This window comes from Cynoglossus semilaevis, chromosome 16, assembly GCF_000523025.1.
Source record: "Cynoglossus semilaevis isolate Cse_v1.0 chromosome 16, Cse_v1.0, whole genome shotgun sequence".
NCBI lineage: Eukaryota > Metazoa > Chordata > Actinopteri > Pleuronectiformes > Cynoglossidae > Cynoglossus > Cynoglossus semilaevis.
In genome coordinates, this window is record NC_024322.1 from 16788716 (window position 1) to 16815068 (window position 26353).

Below are 26353 nucleotides of genomic sequence, written 5' to 3' on the forward strand. Positions count from 1 at the left end.
CCCTGCTCTGCCCACCTGAACTATCTTTAGCCCCCCTCTGGCAAGTGAATGGAAGTGCCTGACTTATATTCACTGCTGTCATCAACGCAACCAGTATTTTTAGGGGACGGCAGCAGCTGCAAAAGCATGTAACGGTATTCTCCGAACAATGACACACTGGGCGTCTCAGGCCTGAACAACACTGCGTGCGAGGAGCGACCGCATCAACAGGAAGCCGGCGTGGACGTGGACACACAACTTCACATTTTGCTGCTGACAGGATTTTTTTTTACGCGGAGCAGAGCCGGGGAGGAAGGAGCGCGCCCCCATGTGAAGGCAGCTCTGGGACGTTAGCTCGAGAGACGCCGCCGTCTGTCGCTTCTCAACTTGAAGCCAGAGTTGCCAGTACGGAATGTATGTTGACGGTCGTTCCTGGCGACTGAAGCGGGGTAGGTCATATGAGGGGTGCGCGGCACAGCTTCACGAGGGGTCAGAGGTCATTCCAATTAAATCAGACGGGTAAACACAAAGGTTAATCTCTTCTCTTTAAACCTCCAGAGGGAACGTTCGACAGTCTCTCAACACATCCACCAATCAGGGCTCAGTAAACAGCTGGAGATGAACAGGTTTCCAGGTGACAGTCAACGTTCTCGGAAAACTTTCTTTGTTTTAAATTTAACTTTTATATTTAATAATCATTTGTGATTGGTCAGGATCAGTTTAAATTAAATTATTACAAAATAGATTTAACTTTTACAGGTAGGTTATAAATGTGTCGGGTATTGTAGTATTCTGTTCAGTAAATACTTTAGGGAAGTAGATTTATGAGGGAGTAAATATTTTATACATGATTTAAATTTTTATAAAATCAAAAAATGTATATTTCTATCTGAAATTGTTTCAAACAAAAACTGACTAATATAAAAAATACATATATTTGAATTTGCAAGTTTTTTTTTACAGTAAAAAAAGTTGAGAAACATTTTCTAAAAAGTGATTTTGAACAAACGTCTGACTGACGTCAAAGGAGAGAATTATTTATCAGTGGTGTCAACATAGGAATGATGGGGGGGTAAAACTGGGGGGCGGGGGGCAGACCGTGATTTGCGCCAGTGTTTGTGTGAGCGTGCAGCTTTAGGGCTGTCTTTGTGATACCCGACACACACACACACCCCCCGCCCCCCCTCACAGATCTTTATTTAGGACATGCTATATTAAACACTTTCCCATTGAAATACAGCACCAGCTGAACTGCTGATGTGTTGTGGCTGCTGTTGCAACAGCTCAGTCTGACCAATCACAGCGAAGCACGGAAGACGGATCTGATTCAATTAGTGCTAATAATCACAGCGTTCATTAGTTGTTGAAGAGGGAAGTAATTAAATATCTTCGCAGATATATTTACGTATATATTTACGTATATATATACATAGTGTTACACTGTTACCTCTAACTAATAGCCTAATATTTAGACTTGTTTTATATATAAATAAATCCTGGCTGTATTTTTTCAGGAAACTTCTGGTGCGTCCTGCTCCTCACGGTGGCCAGGACGCGTATATATATACATAGTGTTACACTGTTACCTCTAACTAATAGCCTAATATTTAGACTTGTTTTATATATAAATAAGGGGTTCAACTTTAGTGTTTAGTTGATGATGTCACTGTGACACCTTTACACAGTACTGTTTACATTAAGCTGATAATACTCGTGGTATTGCAGTATAAGGATGTACTCGTTTCTCTTGTAGAAATTTGCAGTAAAGAAGTCGGAGCCTCTTAGCCCCTGAAGTGACACGTGGACGTGTGAAGACACAACGCCAACGATGGACGTGTTTGGTGGCGCGCCACGTTTCTTGGCCTACCCAAGACCCGTAGTGGCGCAGAGCGGAACCGACGCCGTCCTGAAATGTCAGATCGGCGGCGATCCGCGGCCCGCCGTTATCTGGGAACGAAGTAATGAAAAGATTGACCCGCAGGGACGATACAGGGTGTTTGAGGACGGGAACGTTTACAACCTGATCATCACCGCTGTGACTGTGGATGACAGCGGACAGTACATCTGTAAGGCAAAGAACTGCATCGGGGAAACCTACGCGGCGGCCACTCTGAATGTGGAAGGCGAGGCCCAGGAGCTGGAGCTACGAGAAGAAAACATGCCACGGTTTCTCATCAAACCCCTGTCCACCCGCGTGGGTCGTGGGGAGGACGCCGTCTTCTCTTGTAAACTGTGGGGAAACCCCAGACCGGAGGTCGTCTGGGAGAAGGACGGCAAAAAACTCAACGAAATATTTGAAAGCACTCACTTCAGCGTGGGCTGCCAGGACGGGGGGTGGTTCCAGCTCAAGATCTTTAAGACGCGTGCACCTGATGGCGGCGTCTACACCTGCAAGGCCAGGAACGAGTTCGGGCAAGACCTGGCAGGAGCCGTGCTGCTGGTCGACGCGGGACCGGGACACGAGGACGAGGGGAATCGTAACGGCTTCACAAACGGCCACTGGAAAGGACACCAGGGGAAACAGAGGAGACACGTGTCCAACAGACATAAGGACGACAACATTACCAAGTCCACAAAGGTGAAAATGTTTGCGGTGACAGAAGGCAAACACGCCAAATTCCGTTGCTTCGTGACTGGTAAACCCAAACCAGAAATCATTTGGAGGAAAGACGGCAGGTTGATTTTGTCGGGGAGACGTTACCTGTTGTACGAGGACAGAGAAGGATACTTCACACTCAAAGTCCTGTACTGCAAACAGAAGGACAACGGCGTCTATGTCTGCGCTGCATCTAATACGGCGGGACAAACCCTCAGCGCCGTCCACCTCTCTGTGAAGGGTAAGTGACCCACACTGACCAAACTGTACTGTATCTGGATGGATTTTACTACATGTCCAGACACTGTGTGACAAAGAGTTTGATTATAGAAAAAAAACAAACATCGTACACAGGATATACAGTTATTTACACACAATGTGGGGAAAAAGTTTTCATTTCACTGAATCAATGAGGTCTTTAAATCCCATCCCAGCATTTCATTTCACTGAATCAATGAGGTCTTTGAATCCCATCATCGATTCCCAGCATATGTTTGTTGAGGTTTCAACCTCTGGTCAGCGGCCCCAGCTTACGTCAGAGCATCTTGATCTTGACAGTCAGTCAGTCTACGATTGACAGTCTGACTGACACAACACTCAGATGGATTGTTCAGGACTGTAGACTGATTAAACGTTAAAAAAAGTCTTGTGAGATAAAAATATTTCATCACGTTAAAATGACAGCGTACTGTTAAATTACTACGAACAACAACCTGCTTCTAGAGTCGTGTTGTGTTTTCAATTCTATTCTGAGTCTTTATTGTCATTGTAGTCCAACATGTCAAAACAATATGTCAATGTTCTGCTGTAGTGAGTATAGATCACGTGAGAATGCTAAATGTTAGCCAGGAGAGGGCAGCAGGAGGGGATGGGATTAAATAGGATTAAGTCTAAATTCAGCCTGGGTTTTTCTTTTTTTTCTTTTTTTACTGAGTAAAGGATCAAATTTCTATTTCTTTGACGTAAACATGATGTAAGACTAAGATTTTCTGAAAGCTGGACCGAGGTGTGAAATCATTACAAGTGAATCTGGGTTTGTTTTAGTCAACGTTTGAATTTGCGGCCGTTGCATCAGTCGGTCCGACTGAACATGTGCTGCGTTTGGAGAAACTCAATCTCAGGTCGACTCTGACTGTGAAGGTAAATGAAATGTATAAGTGATGTGAAATTGAACCCTGGAGAAATGTAAACTGGCGGCGCTCTTCGGCCTGAGTGGATTCCTTCAGGAGTGACACGTCTGCAGCCACTCATCACACCAGTCCATGTGATCTAAGAGGGTGGGGGGGGAGGGCAGTGTCTCCCATGTGTTATTTAAGCATCCAAATCAAGTACTATATTTTATAGCAACTCTATACGAAGTGAAACTCTGTTGGGTTCTGTCTTAAATTAGATGTGCCGGATTGATGAGGGTTAATATGCAGTGAATTAAAATGTGTTTTTGTGTTTAATTAAAGCTGTCAAAACAAAACAATAGGAACATTAGAAACCTTGCCGTGAGGGGCTCCCTGGGGGAGTCACCGTTCTGCAGCCACTCATCACACCAGTCCATGTGATCTAAGAGGGTGGGGGGGGAGGGCAGTGTCTCCCATGTGTTATTTAAGCATCCAAATCAAGTACTATATTTTATAGCAACTCTATACGAAGTGAAACTCTGTTGGGTTCTGTCTTAAATTAGATGTGCCGGATTGATGAGGGTTAATATGCAGTGAATTCAAATGTGTTTTTGTGTTTAATTAAAGCTGTCAAAACAAAACAATAGGAACATTAGAAACCTTTGCACATAAAAACTATATATAGATGACGTCCTCCTGTGTCCAACTGTCTGACGGTGTCAGTTACAAACAGTTTATTTCCTGTCTAACGCCTCGATGTGTTAATGACCTTCCCATTCCTCCACTGAATACGTTTCTTGTCCCATGATTTCTCTCTGAATCACCTGCCGAATGTGGAATATTCCAGTTCACAGCTTCGACACCGGGGGCTGCGTTGAGTTCATCTGTGAACTGACAATAACACACTTCAAAGCAACACACATGTGACTGTTTGTTTAGTTGTTCTGCCGAGTCGGCTGTTCTATTGGCTGAACCGTGTCCTGCCCTTCTTCTTGACCCCAGAGCCACCTGTGCGGTTTAAACAACCTCTTATCGATCTCGAGGTATGGGAACGAGATTTGGCCGTTCTCGAGTGTGAAGTTCCAGAAGACTCAGTTCCCATCACGTGGTATTTGGAAGACAGGCGGTTGCAGCCAGGGGCCAAATATGGAATGGAGGAGTGGGGAACAAAAAGGCGATTAACGATCCGTGACATCGGGGTTGATGACGATGGGATTTATCTCTGTGAAATGCCTGATGGTGGGAGGAGCATCGCGGAGGTGGCGGTAAAAGGTAACGAAGAAGCCTAAATTTTTACCAGAAGTGTTGAAGAACTAATTGTAGCTCAGGTTGATTATGTTGCTGTCTGTTGGCAGGTACGATATTGCGGAAGCTTCCGAGAAAGGTCGATGTCTTGGAGGGTGAAAACGCTGCGTTCTGTGTTGAAGTGGAAAAAGAAGAGATGGACGTTCACTGGTACAAAGAAGGAATGGAACTGAGGGAAACCCATCAGACCATTATTAAGTCTTTTGGTCGAACTCACATTCTGGTTTTTGTGAATACCATGCCCCAAGATGCTGGTGTTGTGACTTTCCTCGTCGGCAGATCCAAGACTTCCTCTCAGTTACGAGTGAAAGGTAGGAAATCACATCAGCCTGATTCCAGGACGTCATGATTGATGGTTGCTTTTGGCAGTGATCAACATTTACTGTTTTATACTTCATGCTGGTTTTGGTTTTTTGGTTTCAGCTGCCAGACATTGTCCACCCAGCTGTCCAGTTGCCGTGCAGATCAACACAGAACGTGCAAACGCTGCACTTTTATCATGGGTTCCTCCTCAGGACACCCGGAAAAATCCTCCTTCAGGATATGTGCTCGAACGACAGGAAATGGGCACCGGTTCACAGGAATGGCTGCAGTGCCTGACCACCGACACCGCGACTTCTGTGGAAATCCTAGGTGATAGCGTGCCATGTGAAGCTGATTATCGATTTCGAATTTGCAGCGTGAACAAATACGGAAAAAGCAACAATGTGGAGTTCCCCAAAGCAGTCCACTTGGGTAACTGTAGTTCAAATGAAGAAGAAAATATTTTTAAACAGTGAACGTCACTGCAACCTGAGTTCTGCTGTGTCTCTTTTTTCAGTTCCAGTGGCCAGAATCCAAGCCCCCTTACAGGATGCCCTGGTGCCCGAGGGACAAGATGCCGTCTTCTCAATTGAACTCTCTGCTTCTGTTATTGGAACATGGTTCTTGAACGGTACTCAACTTCAGGAGGACGAACGTTTTTCCATGCGTCGCTCTCGCACGCACCAGTCTCTTCGCATTCGAGGTGTACGTGACAAAGACAACGGGGCTGAAATCACATTCATTGCTTATGGAATCCGTGATTCTGCGGCAATGTACATTCAAGGTAAGTGTGAGTCACTCAAAGGGTTTGCTCCAACATCTGAAAATGGACTTTCTCATTGGAGATGCAATTTGGTAAGGCAACGGTTTTGGATTTTCATTTTCCTGTTTGCAGCACCTCTTGTCAAATTTTCCCCAATGTCTGAGATGGATCGGAACAAGTTTGTAGAAATCGGAAACCCCATCGTGCTCTACTGTGAGCTGTCTGACCCAGCTGCACCAGTGCACTGGTACAAGAATGGGGTTGAACTGCACACAGTGGAAGGCCTTCATATCCAGTCGGAGGGCACCATGAGGAGGATTGTTATCCAGTCGTCAGAGATGTCACACTCGGGAGTATACTGCTGTGACGCCATTGATGATGTCATCAGGTTCAACGTGGAAGTAGAAGGTAAGTGGATTAACCTTATTATGATACTGTTGTGTTTGACCCCGACTAACCAGAGTTATTTATGTTCCACACTGCATTTTATTATGAACAATTGTTCCCTGTTTAAAAGTTTGAATTATTTATGAGGGTAAGTCAAAAAGAACTGACAGAAGAAGACAGTTTTACTGAACTGAAGATAAGTCCTTTGCTGTAGAATTCTGGAGGATGACCTTTGACACCAGGTCGCAATCTCTTTCAAATGATCAAATGTCAAATGTGTTCTTAAATTTTAAGTCTGGTTAAAAATGTGATGTTTGCTTCCATTTGCGAATGCTTCATTTTTTTAAGGGTTCATTAACAATCTGGTCAAATCAAAGGTCACAAAGCTCAACACTGGACCAGTCTGAACCAGTCTCAGTTCCTTCTTGACTCGCCCTCATAAATACGTGTTCACCCTTTTACTACTGATTGAACTATACAAATATCCATAGCTCCACCTGTGAGGTTCTCAGCACTGCCAGATGCTGCGAGGAACATTACCATCTACACAGGCTGCACAATTCTTTTACAATGTGAGCTCTCAGACTCCATTGCCCAGGTGCACTGGTACAAAGATGGTTCAAAGCTCCATCCACAGAATGGAGTAGATATTCTCAGTGATGGCTTGAAAAGACAACTCGTTGTGCAATCAGCAGAGTTTTTCCACTCTGGCTCATACTGCTGCAAGACCAAGGGTGACAGCATCACATTCAGTGTGAACATCCAAGGTGATTTCGCTTTATGTAATGTGAGATTTTAATCCCCTCCTCTCCTGCACAGATACTAACTTGTACGTTCTTTGCTGCCTCCATTAAACTGCACATGTAAACGTTAGTATACTTGGGTACAAAGTACTGTTTATGATGAATAATATACATGTGGCTGGTGTGAGGTTCAACTGAGGTTTGACATCGGCTCTAAACATGTCTGTAGCTCCACCTGTGAAGTTCTCCGCAATTACTGAAGAGATGAGGAGCCAGTCCATTGTAGCGGGGTGCCCCCTAGTGCTACGGTGCGTGGTGTCAGATCCAGAGGCCCACGTTTCCTGGTGCAAAGAAGAAATGCAGCTTGTTTCAAACGCCACAATAGAGTTGCACTCAGAGGGCAACACCAGGACATTAGTGGTTCAGTCTGCAGAGCCGTGTCACTCTGGCGTGTACAGATGCACCACACAGGATGATTCCGTGGAGTTTCACGTGGAGATTAAAGGTGACTCTACACTCTTTATCTTCTGCTTTCATGACGTAACCTCACTCCCTCTTTGTAAATGCCACTAATAATCCCCCGCTTCTACTCTGTGTGTGGTTTGAAAGACCGCTCCATGCACATAAGCTGAAAGAACTGTTAACACACCAGGTGATTATACTAGTCCTGAACATTGCTTGGTAACTGCTGTGGCTCTCCCTGAAGTGAAAGTCTCCCAAACGCTTTCATCTTCTGATCTGCAGTAACACTTCTGTAAGGTATCCATTTCCACAGACTTGATTTTATTTAGCTGTCCTGAATTCTCAATGCTAGCTTTACCAGTGACGTACTCTACTATCTTTGACGTTGAGAGAAGCAAGTCACTCGAAGAGGGCAAACCTCTGGAGCTGGAATGTGACGTTGCGGACACCACTTTACCCGTGCACTGGTACAAAGACGGTGTAAGGCTCTTCCCACAGAATGGTTGGGATATGCAAAGTGTGGGCACATTGAGAAGACTTGTTATACCATCTGCTGAGCTCTTGCATTCAGGGTTTTACAGCTGTGAAACCCCTGATGATACCGTCCACTTCCCTGTGGATATTAAAGGTGACACTAATTCAAATACTACAAAGTCCAGGAGACTACATACTACCATATTATTTAACCATATATATAAATATATGTGTGTCTGTTTTTTGTGTTACCGTGTGACAAATTTGTTTGGAAGAAATAATCTGCTAACAACTATACAGAAGTGGTAAAAATGTGAACTTTTCAGTGTGAAACAAAACTGATTTGTTTCCGTTTGGGAAACAAGTATCAGTTTCTTCCAGTAACCAATCCAAATAAACACTGTCTCATGATATGAATCATCATCTTTAGCTCCGACGTTGCCATTGCCGTTGACTCCGTCACCCACACCGACACAAGAAGCTGCAGAGACGCAGTTACTTGAGACAACCTGTGCTACCGAACCATCACGTGAAACCTTAGACGCTGTTGACCCGATGTCATGGCAGAGGGATAATGAACACGATTCTATTAGAGAGTTTGATTATGACGTGGGTGACCTCGAGAACGACCTTGTAGTTGAACCGACCCATCTTTCAAATACTGGAGCATACTACTGTGCAACAGCGGATGATGTTGCTGAATTGATAGAACAAAGTGATCAAGGTGATTGTTTTGTTTTTTTTTGCTAGTTATCACAAATTCCTAATGTAGATGCTATTCTTTTTTACTTACTGCTGCTCTTACACAAAACTGCTAAATGTGACTAAATCTTTTTTAAGTCGCTGTTGTACTATTTAGTCTAACACAGACTGAAATTATGCCCCCGATTAATTGTAGTGCCACCTGCAGCACAATTGCTTGGTGCTGATGTTGAGAAGACCAGGTCTGACGACGAGTACGGCCCAATTGTTCGGCAGTTTGAGATTTCAGATCCAATTGCAAAAGCCTGTTGGTACAAAGATGGAACGCAGATCTACCCAAAGAAGGAACTTGGCAGTGAATCACAAAGCAGCAGCAACAGCAGCAGCAGCAGCAGCGAGTTCTTGGCCCAACAGTCACCTGACTTGTCTGGTGAAAGGAGTGAAATTTGGGCTGACAGTCAGGCAGTTATGGACGTGAAAGGTGGTTTCCGCAATATTTCAGCACTCATGTCATTTCTGCTGCATACGTGAAGCTGTCACCAAGCTTATTGTGTTTTCTTTGGCTTTGTCCAAACAGCAGAGCAGTGTCACTATGGTGATGAGAATGCTGTGATAGCTGAAGCATCTGCCCAATACACTGTGGATGTCAAAGGTGATTTAATATATTTCATCATCAGTCATCCATTTTAACCCAGCTCATAAATGCCACTAACAGCAGTGGTGAATTTATTATTAGTCCAATCATTTCAGGCATCTGCAGTATTTTATTTTCTCCCATTAGCAAACTGATTTCTCAACCATAGTTTCATGTCATGTCCTGCAGTTCGGCTCATAATGAAATATAAGGGTGTGTTGTAGCACAGTCCTCACACTAATATAAATGTTGTGTTTGTCGGTTTACTCTTCATTTTAACAGCCATCTTTGCTTGAAACAGTCGCCTCGTAACTCTTTAAGTCCATCTCATATCTGATCCATCACCAAATCACTTTCACATTCCTTCTCTGAAACTTTGCCCGTTGCAATGACAACCCAGTCTTAGCAGAAAGAAGGACATTAATTCACTTTAGGATTTTAAGGTGTTGGGGTCACAGATTGATGGTAAACGATCTAAGGAGTCAGATGATATGGGGGCAACACTTGTAGGAGCTCAGTGTCAGACCAAACCTGGTCAACCTTCTTGTTTGTCTTTGCAATGGATTACCACATAACTCCATTCTAACTCACACTGATGCAATTCTGTTATGAGAAGACATTTTGAGACATCAACCACTGAAAACCTTTCTCTGTGTACATCACAATGCTTATAGCTACGTCGCCAAGGCTCTCGTCCAACCAAGAGAAGAAATCCAGCCAAGAGGCCTATCGTTATGAAGTGACGTGCATGCCTTCAAGATGCAATTCTGGCATCTTCAGTAGCAGGACAAGAGATTCTAAGACTTATGAAGACCTTTACAGGCGTAGTCCATCTTCGCAATCACCGACCAACCTAATCCAAACTGAAGAGCCGGAGGATTTCACTGACAATGAAACAATAAACAGAGAATCTCCAGATTACTGTAGCTCTGCAAAGCCAACTATAGTCCAATCCGAAACACAACATCACATTCCACAGTTTAAAGAATCACAAGGTGAGGATTTAATGAACACTACACAGCATGCTGAAGGTCCACCAGAGGAGTCTGAGCCAGGCCTGCAGCCGGGCGACATTTTGGACGATAAGTTTGGTGATTGTCTAAAAACTGCAGCTACTGAATCTAAGGTGCAGCTTAGGTCGACCCACATGTCAACAGTCCAGTCCGGGGTAGAAAGTCTTGTACAGATTTCACCCCCCGAGTCTCCAGAAAGTGACACTCACCCATGTCCGATTTTTTCAATAACCAAATCAGATGAACTGTACACTCCTGTACACCAGGCAGACTTTCTTGGATCTAAAAAGCGCTTTACTCTCTCAAATACTTCTACTTTAAAAACAAGTGAGCAACACACAGCCTCCCCCACTGACCCTGCCCAATCAACGGAGTCGTACACATCCCCTCATGTTACAGCAGTCCCGTCAGAAAACTTTTGTACCTCTACGAATTTTTCAACAGAGGAACCAAAAGCTTCTTCACGCGTCACCTTTGTTCAGTTAGACTCATCTTCCTCGTTAAATCTGTCTCACACCCAATCAGAGAAGCCCTTTTCATCTGTACATGTTAAAACTGTCCAAACACAAAACGCTGAAATCGTCAAATCAAAGGAGCATTTTACACCAGGGAATGTTGAGATTATCGAATCCGAAGAGGCTTTTGCATCCCCGCATGCTGTCCAATCAGAAGAGACCTCTGTATCTTCACACGTTGCAGCTGTCCAATCAGAAGAGACCTCTGTATTCTCACATGTTGCAGTTGTCCAATCCAAGGGTCCTTTTGCGTTCTCACATTCTGTAACTGTCCAGTCGGAGGACACCTTTGCATCCTCACATGATGCAGCTGCCCAATCGGAGGATTGCTTTGTATCCTCCAATGTCACCGCAGTTAAATCAGGGGAACACTTTGCATGTGTCCAACAGAATGAGTCTCTCGTGTCTTTCCATGATCCAAACGTCCTGTCAGAAGAACCCTCTACCTTCATACATAAGGCCTCAGTCCAATCAGAAGTCCTCGGTACGTCTCCCACGGTCCCAACAATAGAACCTTTGTCTACCGTACACGCTACTACCCAATCAGATGAGCACTCACATACCGTAGCTGTCCAAGAAGAGTTCTGTCCATGTCCAAGTACTGAACCTTATCAAACAGAAAGAAACATTATTCATACAACAACAGTCCAATTAGAGGAACATTTAAAATCCTCACGTAGTTTGACTGTCCAATCAAATGAGCCGTGTTTATCCTTTAATCATCAAGTAGTAACGACAGAGGAGCTCGCTAATTTTGTGCAGATGCCAACTGTTGTGTCAAAGAACGTTGTAAATTACTTTCAAACTGAAACTGTTCCTCCAGAGTTCTTCTCCGCCCTTCGGACTCCAGCATCTCAGCCAGACGAGTTAAGCCGACCCTCACTGGCATCAAACGACCAATCCAGAGAGTCGAAGCGAGCCCTTCAGACCTTATCTGATTGGTCAGAGATGTGTGACGCTGCCCCTGAGACCACATCTCCTTTATTACCGGACACATGTGTTTCTGAAAAGATGAGTTGTGTCAGACTGGAGGACCAGGTTGTCAGACTGGAGGACCTGCATCAGGTATCTGATCGTTCAGAGGAGATGTTTGCATCGACGCAGGTTCCAACCAAACAAAAAGAGCCCCTAACAATGGATCGCAAGGAAGACCAATCAGACGGCTCTGGGCAGAGGTCATCTGAGTCTGCAGAGCCCCAACATGCCAAGCAAGGCTCGACCGCCCAATCAGAAGAGATGTATCTATCGACGACATGTCACAGTCACTGGATCGACAGTTTCACTGCAAATAAGGTGGCTGTTGAAGGTGATTTTAATGGTTAGCATTATAAGACAACATGGATGGGCACAATGTTGACATTGTGTAAAATGAAGAGATTTTATATTTTTCTTTACATTTCTTGATATCTTGGGGATTCGTGGTTTCTCTTTTATAAATTAGATACTGTTCAAACTAAAACTAGTAGAACATTGAGCCTTGGTATTATGGTGGGAATTAAAAAAAAATGGAAAAACTTAAAATCCTAACTTGAATGTCTGGGTATCTGTTGTTTAACTCAAGATACCTCTGGATATATCACTAATAACAAAATATAGGTTTATATCAACAGTGACTTCTTTAACTTTAGACTTTTGGCATGACTAATATAAATGTGATCAATGCTCCTCTATTGTTTACACGCATCATTTTTAGTCAGTCATAGTGATGCAATGTTTTCTCGATGTTACCTCAAACTTCCCCAGCTCTGCCGGTGACAATTACAACTGTGGGTGAGGCTGAGAGGAACAAGTCTGTTGAACCTGGTGAACCCATAGCACTGCGCTGTGAGATATCAGATCCTAATGCTCGAGTAACTTGGTACAAGGATGGAATTGAACTACTCGAGTCTGCCGGCCGAGAAATGGTGGCAGAGGGTTCAGTCAGGACGCTGGCCGTGCAGTCAGCCATGTCTTCAGATGCAGGGATTTACAGCTGCCAGACAACAGATGATGCAGCGCAGTTTCATGTGGACGTTAAAGGTGACAAAAAGAACTCTTCACTTTTTCCACAAAGAGATTTCAAATAGAATGACCTGGAATAGACACAACATCTTGTCTTTGTAACGATAACATGCTTAATAACAATCTTGTCTTTGTAACGATAACATGCTTATAACAACGTAAACCATGCGAGTCCAGAGAGTCCAAACTAAACATTAGCTTCTCCGTACATGTCTCATGACGTATTTACCACCCAAGAAATATGACATTCGACATCTCAACCTGTGTTCTCTAAGAACGTTGACACAAATACTGTGTATATTCCAGGGCGTATTTTTGAATCTTTTGGTCCCTACAGCGATCACATATCAAAGTAACAAACAACAGGTCGATTCGAGGCAGCTGGGGGGTGTATAATATACGTCTTCATATAAGTAAACTACACCAGTTGTACGAAAAACAGCACTAGAAAAAGTTTTGTGAATAAACTTGCTTCGACTAAACTTTTGTTTTTATCCTAACGACTATTTGTTTTCAAAAATTACACAACAGTAAAACAAAGCAGAACATTTTGTCCAGTCAGTTCCACTTCTGACCAGTTCTCTGTCGTATTTGACTCCGTAGCTCCACCCCTGAAGTGCTCAGCTGTGTCTGAGGGTGACCGCAAAGAGACAGTGATGGTGGACACTCCTATTGCCCTACAGTGTGAGACGTCTAAGCCCACTGAGCCCACTGAACAAGTCAGTCGGGTGGAGGGCGGGACACAGCTCCTCCCTCAGAGTGAAGTAGACTTCCCTTCAGAGGAAAGTCTGAGGACTCTAGTTGTCCCGTCTGTCACTCAGACTCACGTCGATGAGCAACGATGTGAGTTACATTCTTCTGACGCCGAGTTTGCTGTGAGAGTAGAAAGCGATGCTCAGACGCTTCCTTGTGCTTTTGCTGCCTTGCGCTGGCGACTAACTGCTGAGTCAGTTGGGTTAACAGTCAGCTTTTTTCTAATCACCTTAACAAAGTTTTCAAAAATGTAAGTAAGAAATAGAAACCTCTTCGTGACTTTTCTTTGACTTGTCCAAACGTACTACCAAACATTCTGCGTAACAAAGCAGCTTCTTAGTCTGCATGTAAATAATGTTCTTTTTCTTTAATGAAGACAAAAATTCTATCCTCACACCCTCCCCCCAGAAAATCTAGATTGTGAGTTGATTTAGTCTTATTGCATTTTAATTGTATGAACCTTAGATGCAAAATGTAGTGTTTTTTTGGTGTATATGTGTTTGTTATGTCAAAATGATAAAGTATCATGATAGTCATATGTATTGTCTAATGTTCATGTGATGAAACTTTGTTTTTGTTATATGTGTTGTTTTAATTATGAGTCTCTTTCTAAGTGAATACACATTCATTTAATTCACTTAGGAAAAACAATCTTATCTAGAAACTCTTACAATATCTTGACTTTGTAGCGGTACCTGTGAAGTTCTCAGAGCTTCAAGAGAATGACAGGAAGAAAAACATCCGACAGGGCGACGCCATCGTCCTCAGCTGTACGCTCACTCACGAACCCTCCGCTCACGTGCACTGGTATAAGGATGGAGTGGAACTCCTGCCACAAATCAATCTAGAAATACAGTCGGATGGTCTCACCAGGAGGCTAGTCATCCAATCGGCTGAGACCAAACACAGTGGCACCTACGAATGTTCGACGTCTGACGACGCGGTCACATTTAAAGTGGACGTAAAAGGTGATTTGTTTGTATTTTTACTCTGTTCTTACTGCCAGCACACCACACCCAGCTTGTCCAACACTGCACCTGGTTCTGAATGTTCACGAGAACGTGAATTTGATTGGCTGGGCAGTGCCCGCTGTCCACTCTTATGCACAACCTATGCTATTTTCTTCTCTCAGGACCATCGCCCCAGATTTTACCAATCCCACTGTCGGAACAATGCAAGAGGTTTGGAGTGGGTTTACCAATAATCCTCCAGTGTGAGGTCTCAGAGGACGCGGCACAGGTTTCATGGTTCAAAGACGTGGTGGAACTTTTCTGCAGAACAGGCCTCGATATGAAAAGAGACGGCAGATTAAGGAAGTTAATCATTCACTCTGCCAAGGTCTCAGATTCAGGCCTTTACACCTGCAGTCTCGCCAATGATGCTGTGACATTCCACGTGGATGTTGAAGGTGATTGGCTTGTATTATTTGAAGACCTTTCAGGTGGAAGAACACAAAATTTAAGCCTTTGTGCCCTAAAAAAAAAAAAAATCAAACTCCCATTTCAATTGCCTGCAGTGCAAAAGCACGACATGTCGAGCGTAGCTGCAGCCTAACGATGCTGTCCTGCGTTGCTCTTATAATTCAGCTCCTCCTGTGGGATTCTCAGCGCCCCAAGAAATTACAGCAAACACATTTGATGAGGAAGGCTCCCCAGTGAGGCTGAGCTATGACGGGTCACATCCTGGTGACCACGTCCATTGGCAAAAGGACGGAGAAAAGCCACTGGCCCAGAGTCAGAATGAAATTGAAAAAAGAGCCAAGCTAAGCGCTTTTGTCAGTGAAGCAGCAGAGCTCACACCCTCTGGGGCACACAGCTGTGAGGCCTCAGGTGACCAAATAGAATTTAAGGTGGATGTTGCAGGTGATTTAAGTATTTTGAGATTTGTCAGAATAACTAACTTCTCAATAATCAACAGTTGACCATTAGAACAACTTCCCTGATTTTCAGTGAATAGTCGTACTAATAATTATGAACTTCGACTGACAAGTAACATGGCAGACACTAGTTCCACTCTGTTTTGTGTAGAAAAACTGCATGACCGCGTGCCCTGCTACTGCCAGTACTTGAATGATTACTATGGTGAATATGGTACTTGCTTGGCTAGCATTCAGCAGGTGAAGACATTCTTTCATTTGGGTTTGCTAACAAAACCAAAACAGAACAAAATGTCTTCATAGGATTTAAACCAAAACAATATTCTAAATGATTTTCTCTTTGAATTCTGTTTCAGACAGTTTTAAAATATGGTTCAAACACTTGACAGAATCTAACTTTAGTGAAAATAGGCCAGTGTTGTGATTTTGTTTCATTTATACAAATGTATAAACTCAAAGGCAGAAGTGTTACTCTACTGAATTGGTGATTTTAAATTATTACTGTACATCTTCTGTTTTTTACAACTAACGCTCAACTAAATGCACATTTCAGAAAGTTGCAAATTGTTAACTTGACTGCATTCTGTTGAAAAGTATCTAAAAGGTCATTTGAAAAATGTTATTAACCAGATTATCTAACATTGTACACCAGTGGCATTTGCTCTAAGACAACAAGGGAATCTCATCTTGAAGGAAATGGTCAAATATCTACTGTCGTATTTATATTAAACTGACTAGAGTGAGTTCAAATCTGAACTTCATGACTAGACCGTTATCACTGCCGAGTGGAGCGTATTAAACCCTGTTGAAGCTCAGCTTCAGTAGGGCAGCACTGGTTAGCATTTTCACTGCTCAGACTAGATGGTCGTAGGGACAAAAAAGTCACTTTCACAGAAGATGGGCTCCCCCTAGAGTCTATATGCAGTCGCCGACTTTTGTAAAATACTGTTGCCTGTAGCTTGTAGATAGAGACATTCACTTATGCATATGGTACGTACCAGCAATACAATCTTTAACATTCTCAACATTTAGTTTCGTAGAATTTTGTGTTTCTTGGTTCTAGTTTTAAACTAAAATGAGCTCCCCCTGTGTCACGGACCAGCAACCACCACTGTTGTACTGCTGTAGACACAAACCCTGTCACACTTAACAGTTTAAACTGAGGCTAACAGCAAGGTATGGCTTAGCAGGTTTGATCAATGACTGTTTGGTGTTTTATTTTAAGTGAAATATCTGTAGCGTCAATGTGATTCTCAGCTGTTCCAGAGGCTGAGGAGAACATGTGTGTCGAAGCAGGCAGCCTGAACAAACCACCAACACCAGACGCGGCACACCACACTCGCTCCTATGAGGATGGAGTAAATATCTTGGCAAAATTGGGAGTAGAGACTGATTCAGATTGCAGTGAGAGGACACTGGTTGCAAAGTCAGCCACATCTTCATACTCGGAGATGTACAGCTGTAAATCTAATGGCCAATCAGATTTCAGCGGTATCTGTGAGGAGGTGAAAGGTGACACGCTAAGCTTTTCTCTCTCAAGAGTCCAAAAACCTCTTCAATCATCTCATCTAAACTCTTTCTCCATGTGCAAACTTCATTAGCCGTTTTCCGTACTCATGCTTCATGTGAAGAAAAATTATTTGTGAAAATTAGCATGTACTTAAATTTGAGCTTTCGCCATTTTCCCAGCCAATGAATTTGCTTTTCATCACTGCATTGCTTCCATTAACGTCTTTTGCTCATTCCATTCACAAGGAGCTGTCAACTAGACTGAGATCAGCATGTCTGAGCTGTAACACCCAGACCTCACAGCCACTGAACGCATGGGTGTGAGCCTTTCAACGCTGCCGTCAAACAACAGCTAACACTCTTTTTGTCTTGTTTTTGCAGCACTGCCATTAACATTTGTCGATATCCCAGAAAAGGACCTTTTCACCAGTGTTGTGGAAAAAGAACAATTTGTTCTGTCGTGCGAAGTGTCGAGAGCTGACGGTGTTGTCCAGTGGTACAAGGACGGATTGGAAATGCAACCAAGCATCAACGTTAAAATGGATGCTGAGGGAACCAAAAGGACTTTGACTGTAGTTTCGACCAAACTGTCAGACAATGGCACGTACACCTGCCGCGCAGGAGACAACGTTTTACTCTTCAAGGTTACCATTCGAGGTAATGATGAGATCAACCGCATCATCAACCGGTCTCCTTAAATATGCTAAACACATAATCTAATCATCTTAAAACTTAAAACCTTCTTCTCTCCGTCCAAAGAGCCTGCTGTGAAGATTATCTACCCCAAGGAAGATGTCCACCTCGACCGTCACGTGTCAGATGAAATTATCCTCAGTTGTGAACTATCCCGGGCCAGTGGTGTCGTCTGCTGGTACAAAGACGGCCAGAAGCTGCAGAACAGCGAGAACATCAAGCTCAAGGCTGAAGGCCCCTATCGACGGCTCAGGATTCTGTCGAGTAGAGTGGAGGATTCTGGGGAATATGTGTGTGATACAGATGACGACTCCATATTCTTTCACCTCAGTATCACAGGTAAACATCCTGGTACTCAAGAGTTGTTACTTTCTTATCTTACTGATGTTTTTAATGTTGCCAGGATTTGGAGTCTGGCGTCATTAAGAGCAAGTTACGAAGCCCTTCTTTATCTGAAGCCGTGTTTCTTTGGGTCCTAAAAGACCTTGGTTTATGGAGGAAGTAAGAGTGTTTCTTTGGGTCCTAAAAGACCTTGATTTATGGAGGAAGTAAAGTTACATTTCTAATCTGAACATCCACTTCCAGAACCTCCAGTACGAATTGTGTCCCCGAGCCAGTCACAAATGGAACTTTGCCAACAAGCCTCTGAGAGGATGGTACTGAGCTGTGAGATCTCACGGCCCAATGCGGTGGTTCGTTGGTATCGCGATGGACTTGAGGTAGAGGAGAACGACAACCTGATTCTAGAAGTGGACGGTGTCTACAGACGATTGATCATACCTGAAACCACCGTCAAGGATTCTGCAGAATATGTTTGTGACACGGCAGACGATTCTGTCACTTTCTTCGTGAACATAGCAGGTAACTCCGACCGAAGTACTTTTGAAAGTGTTGCTGTGATACTTGCCGATGTCTGACACTAGATCGTTAATCGCAGAGCCTCCTGTTCGCTTCCTACGCCCGAGAAAGACGGCCAGCAGAGTAGAGAAGGAGGTTGGGGAGAGGCTGGTGCTGGACTGTGAAGTTTCACGATCAAATGCCGAGGTGACCTGGAAGAAAAATGGTGAAGAAGTGGAAGATTCCAGAAACGTTACCATCATTGAAGATGGTGCAGTGAGACAGTTGACCATTCACTCGCTGACCGCGAGGGACGCTGGCCAGTACATCTGTGATGCCAAAGACGATGTGATGGATTTCCATGTAAAAGTAAAAGGTAAGTCGTTCAAGTGTGAAATCTCTAAAAGTCGGTAGTTCTGCACCAAGTACCACCTCCAAAATTATTTGTCCCTTCAAGTACCACCAGTATGACCGACATTTAAGTACAACAACTCGGACCTACACTGTTCAGCTAAGACCAGTGTAACCAGTATTCCCCCTGTATCACTAGAAGTAGCTCAAGTGCCACCAATAGTACCTAATTTCAGAGAAACAGGTTTTTCATTTCTCACCTGTAAATTATTTCAATCTCTCTGGTTTCTTATGTCAGAGTTGCCAGTAAAAATCCTTGGGAAAACTGAGGCAAAAACACAAAAGGAGTTCTTAGTGTCAGATGACATCATTCTTGTGTGTGAGCTCTCAAGACCCAGTGTTACAGTCAGTTGGTACAAAGACAATCAGGTTATTGATGACGCTGAGCGGTACTGTATTGAGGAGCAAGGGGTCTTCCGCTCTCTGGTTGTGCTAAATGCTGGGCTCCAGGACTCGGGAGAGTACATTTGCAATGCAGTGGATGATAAGATGGTCTTCTATATCACAGTCAAAGGTAATCATATTGAGCCACTGCAATGTTAATCCAGCTTCCCTTGTAAATAAAAATAAAACTACAGCCAGCGCTCTCTTCCACACTCAGAGCCTCCAGTACAGATTATTGGAAACTCGGGAAATCCAGAGCACCACATCCTGGCAGCAGGAGACGACCTTATTTTGGAGTGCGAGGTGTCACGGCCAAATGCCACGGTTCAGTGGTTATGGAACAGAGATATACTGAAACCAAATCCTCGGATCAAAATCTTCAGCTGTGACGTTGTCAGGAAGCTCATTGTCTCTGGACTCCAACCATCGGACTCTGGAAAATACATTTGTAATGCCGGAGATGACCAGCTGGTAACCATCGTTGAAGTTCAAGGTGCGTTTGTACACACTGCACAGGCTGAGGTGGAGTTTTATTTCAGGTAACCATCGTTGAAGTTCAAGGTGCGGTTGTACACACTGCACAGGTGGAGCTGGAGTTTGATTTCAAATCTCTTGAATGATCTGTTTTGTTTTTTTTTTTGCTGCAGAGCCTCCAGCCAAGTTTATGAACAAAAACGACAACAAAAAGATCACAGCCCACGAAAACGAGAGCGTGACGCTGTGCGCCGTAGTTAGCAGTGAAAGAGCAAACGTCCGGTGGCTCAGGGGAGAAGCGCCGCTTGAACCAGGACAACATCCACATTTCCAGTGAGGGTAAAACCCACAAGCTCACCATTAACCCCCTGCAGCTGTTCGATTCAGGAGAATACGTCTGTGACGTAATCACCGACAGAATGAGTTTCAGTCTTTTAGTCAAAGGTAATGAATTCAGTTGCATCAAATGTATTTGTTTTAATATGCCAGGTGACAATCTCAGTACTATCTCTTGTCTTGATTCGAACAGAAATGAAGGTGAAATTCCTCAGACCACTGGAGAACACCGTCTGCCTCAGGGGCGGCAGCCTCACACTCCGCTGTGAGATCAACAAACCCAAAGGAGACGTGCAGTGGCTAAAGAACGGTCAAGAGATCCCCGCAGCCCGTCGACATACAATACTGGCGCAGGGTCGAGAAAGAACCTTCACGATTCACCAGGTGGCTGAAGGCGATGCCGGGGAGTACGCCTGTGAATCCACAGACGACAGGACGTCAGCCACTGTCCGCGTAGAAGGTTTGTCCAAATCGTACGACTCCCCAAACTAACATGACAGATCAACGACATCATCCTGACTAACTCAGCTGATTTGCCTACAGCTCCACGTGTGGTCGAGTTTGTTGCAGAGCTGCGTAACATCACGGTCCAGGAAGGAGAGGACGCGGTGTTTAAATGTGTGGTTTCTCCAGAGGACGCTCGGCTGCTGTGGCGTCTGAACGACAGACCGGTGGCTCTGAATGAACGAGCCGTTATTTCAAGTAACGGCCTGTGCCACATGCTCTGCATCCACAACTGCCTGGTCTCAGATAGCGGCCGAGTGACAGCAGAGGCGGAGGGCGTGGTGTCTGAGGCTGAACTTCAGGTACAAGGTGAGTCCTGGTCCCTTCCATTAACACCTAAAAACCATGGTCTCTAATCACAACCTAATAGCAGCTGCTTTTAGCTGTATGTCATTACCATTGCCAAACCTTGCATTGCATTATCGGGTATTTATTATCGGAGGAAAAACTAATAACAATTCTTAGAGATATATACATATTATGCTAATATCAGGCATCCCTAATAAAAACCCACGTTGTACTGCTTTGAAGTATATCAGGCATCCCTAATAAAAACCCACATTGTACTGCTTTGAATTTCTGAACCTCTCAGAGGAACAGGTGCTGTTCACCCAGAAAATGAAATCAGTCACTGCTGCCGAGTACAGCGAGGTGACGCTTCAGGTGGAACTGAGTGTGGAATCCACGGAGGTGCAGTGGATGAGGCAGGGGGTTCTGATCCACGACGGAACCAAGTACAGTCTGAAACACCAGGGCCGGACACACAGCCTCACCGTACACGACGTGGCCATGTCTGACTGCGGGACCTACAGCTGTGAAACCCTTCACGACCGCACGCAGGCCCAGCTGGCAGTGGAACGTGAGTGTTCCCCTGAGGCCCGTTCTTATTTGTTTACTGCTGTTGGGCCTCCATTAGTACTTATGACGGCAGCGCTCAATTAACTGAGTAGGAGTAATTTGAGTGACGGGGGAGTCAGGATGACATTTGTTACTGGACCAGAAGGTCTCCAACAGGTGACGGCTTTAGAGCTGGAGCTGACACTCACACCCGGGTCTGTGGTGACCTTAGATTCAGATTCACCTTATTGAGAAATAAAATGAAACAATACGAAAACATTGAAAACATCGATCGAAGTTCAACGGTCGACGCAGTGAAACCTGTGAGGTGTTTTTTTTGTTTCTTTCTTTCTTTTTCATCCTACCAGCCCGAGGCCAGTGGCTGAATTAAAGGCTGTTCTTTCAACACTGGTGTGGGTGGGAAGGGGAACGCCGGGACACCAGGCGGCCACTGGCACCTCCTATGAATTTGGATCTCCTCCTATTGCATCTAAATTTATACCTTGGCCTTCAAAACCGAGGTTGTTGTCATCAGGTCTCTAAAATAAACAGTCCTTTTTTCCACAGGGAGCGCATATCTGCATTAGAATAAGTGAAAAATGTTGGCAGTTTCAAAGCTGGCTTTTGTATTAAGCCCCCCGTACTCAAATGACTGAAACATCCCTCCCCCCACCCCGTCAATGTGTGCCAGCTTAAATTGTTGATCTCTAGGCTGCTGTGAACCAAACAGTCTCCGAGTCCATTCTATGACGGAACATTTAACCCATGACTGCTGGGTAAAAAGTGACAAGAACCAGACGACTTCCCACAAGGAACAAATTTAAAGTGCAATAAAAAAACAAACAAACTCTGCAGTATTATTTACTTTACATATACTGTACTAAGTATGTACTATACTAAGACACAGCTGGGATTCTCATCTTAATCCTACTCATCAGGTACTTTTTTTTTCTTTTTCTTTCTTCAAAAGCACGAAGAGTCACCATCACGAAGGGTCTGAGTGACATCAAAACCATAGAGAGAGAAACGGCCTCCTTTGAAGTGGAGCTCTCCCACCCCAATGTCCCAGGAACCTGGTTAAGGAACGGAGTCAAGCTCAAGCCGTCCAGTCACTACCGCATGAGCGCCAAAGGACAAACCCACAGCCTGACCGTCTCCAACCTTTCAGTGGACGACACCGGTACTTTTACGTTCTCTGCGGAGGACGAGAAAACCTCTGCCAGGCTGGTGGTGAAAGGTGGGTGACTGACTGCAGTCGTTTTACCCATAATCCTCAGGAATATTAACAGAATTCCCAAGCCCTAAGTCCGTCACATCGATGACGATCACGTCCAATAATTAAGAGTCATATTTTCGTTCTTTGCTCACACATACTGCAGCGCTGCACCGACAACTGTGAACGCTACTAATTCTGCTGTAACCTTAGAGCCGTAGCTTAAGTGCTGCACTCAGACCAGACTGAATACCAGCCGCCGCGGCACGATAATAGAACCAGCAACAGTGCTGCTACTGTTCTCTTCATCTGGGCTCATGTTCCACGCATGACCTTAGCATGACTCCAAGAAAAGTGTTAGCTATCTTTTTATCTGCTCCGAAGTCCTACTGTAAAATAATCCAAAGTCAGCCTGAAGGTGTCGCCCCCTGGAGGCTGAAACACTGAGACGACTGTGTCATTGTTTTTCATTGTCCCTACACCAGTCAGGACTCGTTTTAGTCGCGGGTGAGAACTTTTGTTGAAGAGAACGTCTGTAGGGTCTTAGGATACGGTTCTGTGTTCCTCTGTTAATCCAGACTCTCACAGGGAATAACGAAACCAGGATTATGGTTACCAAAGACACATTTGATCAAACTGGATCTAGATTAGATAGCGTAAACTAGGTACCTTCTGTTTGTTTGTTTGTTTGTTTGTTTTTTCCCAGAACCCCCGGTGACTATTTTCAGAAAACTGGAGGATCGTAAATTTCCAGAAGGAGCATCGATCTCTCTGGAGTGCGAGCTGTCGCGACACAACGTTGATGTCAAGTGGTCCCAGGTCAGTACTGGACTGTTGTACCTTGATCCAAACTATCTGTGATGATTTAATTGATCAAAGTCAATGCTGGAGTTCTGAGAACCTTCACGGAAAGAACTGACTTTTTACAAATGATTACTCATCTCAGAACGGAGTGGAGCTGAAGCCCAGCAGAGAGGTCCGCATTTACGCCATGGGACGGAAACGATTTCTTCATATCACCAAATGTAACGTCGGTCACTCGGGCAAGTTCACCTGTGACGCTGGAGATGTCGCTACTTCCTGCACAGTGGAGGTCTACGGTAAGGTTAAACATCTGAACGTGGTTAAAGATAAGGGTCCTGGTGTGGCGTTAACAGATAAATCTTTATCGTTGTGCTACGGCAGAGCGTGAGCTCCTGATCCTTCAGGCTCTGGAGGATCTGGACATCCAGGAAGACCAGAACGCCGTGTTCGTCTGTGAGATCTCAGTGGACGACGTTCTAGGAGAGTGGTACAAGAACGGGGAGAGGATCCAACCCACCAGCACCGTCAAGATCCGTCAGGAAGGTCAGTGTTTCCAGTCATAGGACTGCACGTTTCTGCTCAGCAGTAAATATATTTCCAACAGGATCCAATATTGTGGAAAGGTATATTTTGTTTGTTCATCATCTCCTGGATTTCAGGGACCAAACATTTTCTGCTCATGTGCAACGTTCGACCAGAGGACTCTGGAGAAATCAAATTTGTCGCCAGACACATCGAATCTGTCTCTTATTTGTACGTGGAAGGTACAAAGAATATATATATTATATATGTCCCCTACGTATTTCTTGGCAATGTACGATGGGAAAGAACATTTTTTCCTCCATCTTCTTCCAGAGATCCCTGCCAGTATCGTGAAACCTCTGCAGGACAAGACGGTTCTAGAGAAGACCCGTGTGATCCTGGACTGCTCCGTCTCCAACTCCCGCTGTAGCATCCGCTGGTATAAAGGAAGTAACGTCATTCTGCCCTCCGAGCGCTTCGAGATCAGCAGCGAAGGCTGTTACCGCAAACTCATCATCCAGCAGGTGGTGCTGGAGGACGAGGGCACGTACAGTGTCCAGGTGGGGGAGCACAGCTGCTCAGCCAAGCTCACCGTGGAAGGTGAGTACACGACGAGAAGCATTTGCGTATTTATCAACAGCACAATAAATGTTCTATTGTACAAAATGCAGGATGACCTTTAACCTATGTTTGGCTTCATGTAACCATGGCAACAGCTGAGCAGTGGGGGACAAATGGTGGGAGTTTCTTTGTTATTATTATTATTATTGTTGTTATTGATTTTAAGTCATGTTCACTGTTTGAGATGGACGATGGAAATTTATGGCAACCCAGGCTCCAAAAAATACACTTTTAGAAAACGATATTCAAAGTTCCCGTGAAAATACACATTTGGGCTAGTTAAACTGGGACCAGATGAGGGCGCTGTACTCACCACAGTTTTTTATTGGCTGAACTCCAGGCTGCTCTTCATCAGATGGATGGCTCTTCCTCAGACTTCTACAAAACATAAATAAAAACACCAGACATTTAACCTTCATTTTACCGGGACTTCCTGTGAGATAATAACCAGAGGATGTAGTCACATATATTTAGAAGCACAATCACATTACGGCCCTCAGAGCCTGGACCACTGTCCTGCCCGTGCACTGCGATCATATGTAACTCAACACTGCCATCTAGTGGGTGTAGGGAGACATTACAGCCTATTTATATATAACTCAACACTGCCATCTAGTGGGTGTGGGAAGACATTACAGTCTTTTTTTTTTTTTTTTTTTTAGCTTTTGTCACAGTTAGCCATTTTTACGCCTAGTACCAAAAAACAACAATAATGATTAATAATATCTAATAACTTTGATTAATACTTTGTATTACATTGTGAAAAGTCCGCAATAGTTACAATTAAAACTAGTGGTGAAACACTGACATCTACCTGCGGATGTTTGTCTTTCTGTTCCAGCCTTACAGTCCGTGCTGATGGTCAGAGAGCTGACAGACGTGGAGGTCTTGGCCCCCGATGACGCCACCTTTGAATGTGAGCTGTCCGCCCCTGTGGTCAAAGCTCCGGTGTGGACTCTGAAAGGTGAACTCCTGCAGGCCAGCTCCAGGGTCCGGCTGGAGAAGATGGGCACCGTCCACCGGCTAACGCTGAGACAGACGTCCACAGACATGAGTGGAGAGGTGGAGTTCATCTGTGGGAAGACGAGGAGCAGAGCTGGGCTCCAGGTGAAGGAAGAAGTGGCTTTGTTTTTGTCTTCAGTTTGTATTTCTAATTTAATTTCCTTTGAAACAAACTCCAAAACAAATCTAAACTTTTAGCATACACTTTCCTACACCAAAATTGTGTAGTGATATTTTTTAATAGTCTAAATGTGTACTATGTTATTTGAATGAACCACCATTCAATTCCAAAATGTACCACTAGATGGCAGGAGCGAATAAGTCTACAGTTTATAGGTCCACCGGTCTAAGGAGCTACAACTAATAGTGAATACATATAATAGAAATTAAATTAAATCTATCAATTTATTTTATTATTTAAAAAATTTATCATTTTCATAATTGTTTGAAATAATGTATGTAATATACTGTCATTAAATTAGATAACTATTATAATCCATTTAAATAAAATAATACATATTTTATTACATTTAATAAAAAATATAATATCCACCATTTTAATATTTTTCATAATTAACGATTTATATA

At 44.0% G+C, this 26353-nt stretch overlaps 2 protein-coding genes and 1 long non-coding RNA gene across 3 annotated transcripts in view; 2 read left to right on the plus strand and 1 right to left on the minus strand.

Annotated features, from left to right (window-relative positions):
- The window catches only part of LOC112488307 (uncharacterized), a 33072-nt gene that overhangs the window by 2846 nt on the left and 3873 nt on the right, over positions 1-26353 (minus strand). The window contains exons 3-4 of the long non-coding RNA XR_003052224.1: positions 25578-25836; positions 25077-25141 (exon numbers count right to left, since the gene is read on the minus strand). This is a non-coding gene — a long non-coding RNA (uncharacterized LOC112488307). The remainder of the gene's footprint in view (positions 1-25076; positions 25142-25577; positions 25837-26353) is intronic.
- obsl1b (obscurin like cytoskeletal adaptor 1b) lies at positions 62-26073 on the plus strand. Its single transcript, XM_008329039.3, has 23 exons — positions 62-428; positions 538-613; positions 1733-2816; positions 4690-4959; positions 5043-5303; positions 5416-5727; positions 5813-6079; positions 6191-6466; positions 14432-14710; positions 17887-18159; positions 18406-18681; positions 18758-19033; positions 19307-19582; positions 19670-19945; positions 20806-21075; positions 21359-21625; positions 22574-22840; positions 23523-23635; positions 23763-23916; positions 24002-24163; positions 24280-24384; positions 24476-24742; positions 25605-26073. The coding sequence occupies exons 3-23, from the start codon at positions 1808-1810 to the stop codon at positions 25961-25963; spliced, it is 6015 nt and encodes a 2004-aa protein (XP_008327261.1). The 5' UTR covers positions 62-428; positions 538-613; positions 1733-1807; the 3' UTR covers positions 25964-26073.
- On the plus strand, positions 12681-14204 carry LOC112488304 (obscurin-like protein 1). The gene is made up of 2 exons (XM_025063906.1): positions 12681-13007; positions 13593-14204. Exons 1-2 carry the CDS (start codon positions 12710-12712, stop codon positions 13994-13996), a joined length of 702 nt encoding a protein of 233 aa, XP_024919674.1. The 5' UTR covers positions 12681-12709; the 3' UTR covers positions 13997-14204.

Excerpts from the sequence above, each read along its gene's own strand:
- obsl1b (XM_008329039.3), top strand. The coding sequence starts at position 1,808 with ATGGACGTGTTTGGTGGCGCGCCACGTTTCTTGGCCTACCCAAGACCC. Across the intron at positions 4,960-5,042 it reads CGCGGAGGTGGCGGTAAAAG|GTACGATATTGCGGAAGCTT; the intron begins GTAACGAAGAAG and ends GTCTGTTGGCAG. Across the intron at positions 19,946-20,805 it reads AACCATCGTTGAAGTTCAAG|CTCCACGTGTGGTCGAGTTT; the intron begins GTGCGTTTGTAC and ends ATTTGCCTACAG.
- LOC112488304 (XM_025063906.1), top strand. The coding sequence starts at position 12,710 with ATGTTACCTCAAACTTCCCCAGCTCTGCCGGTGACAATTACAACTGTG. Across the intron at positions 13,008-13,592 it reads GTTTCATGTGGACGTTAAAG|CTCCACCCCTGAAGTGCTCA; the intron begins GTGACAAAAAGA and ends TTGACTCCGTAG.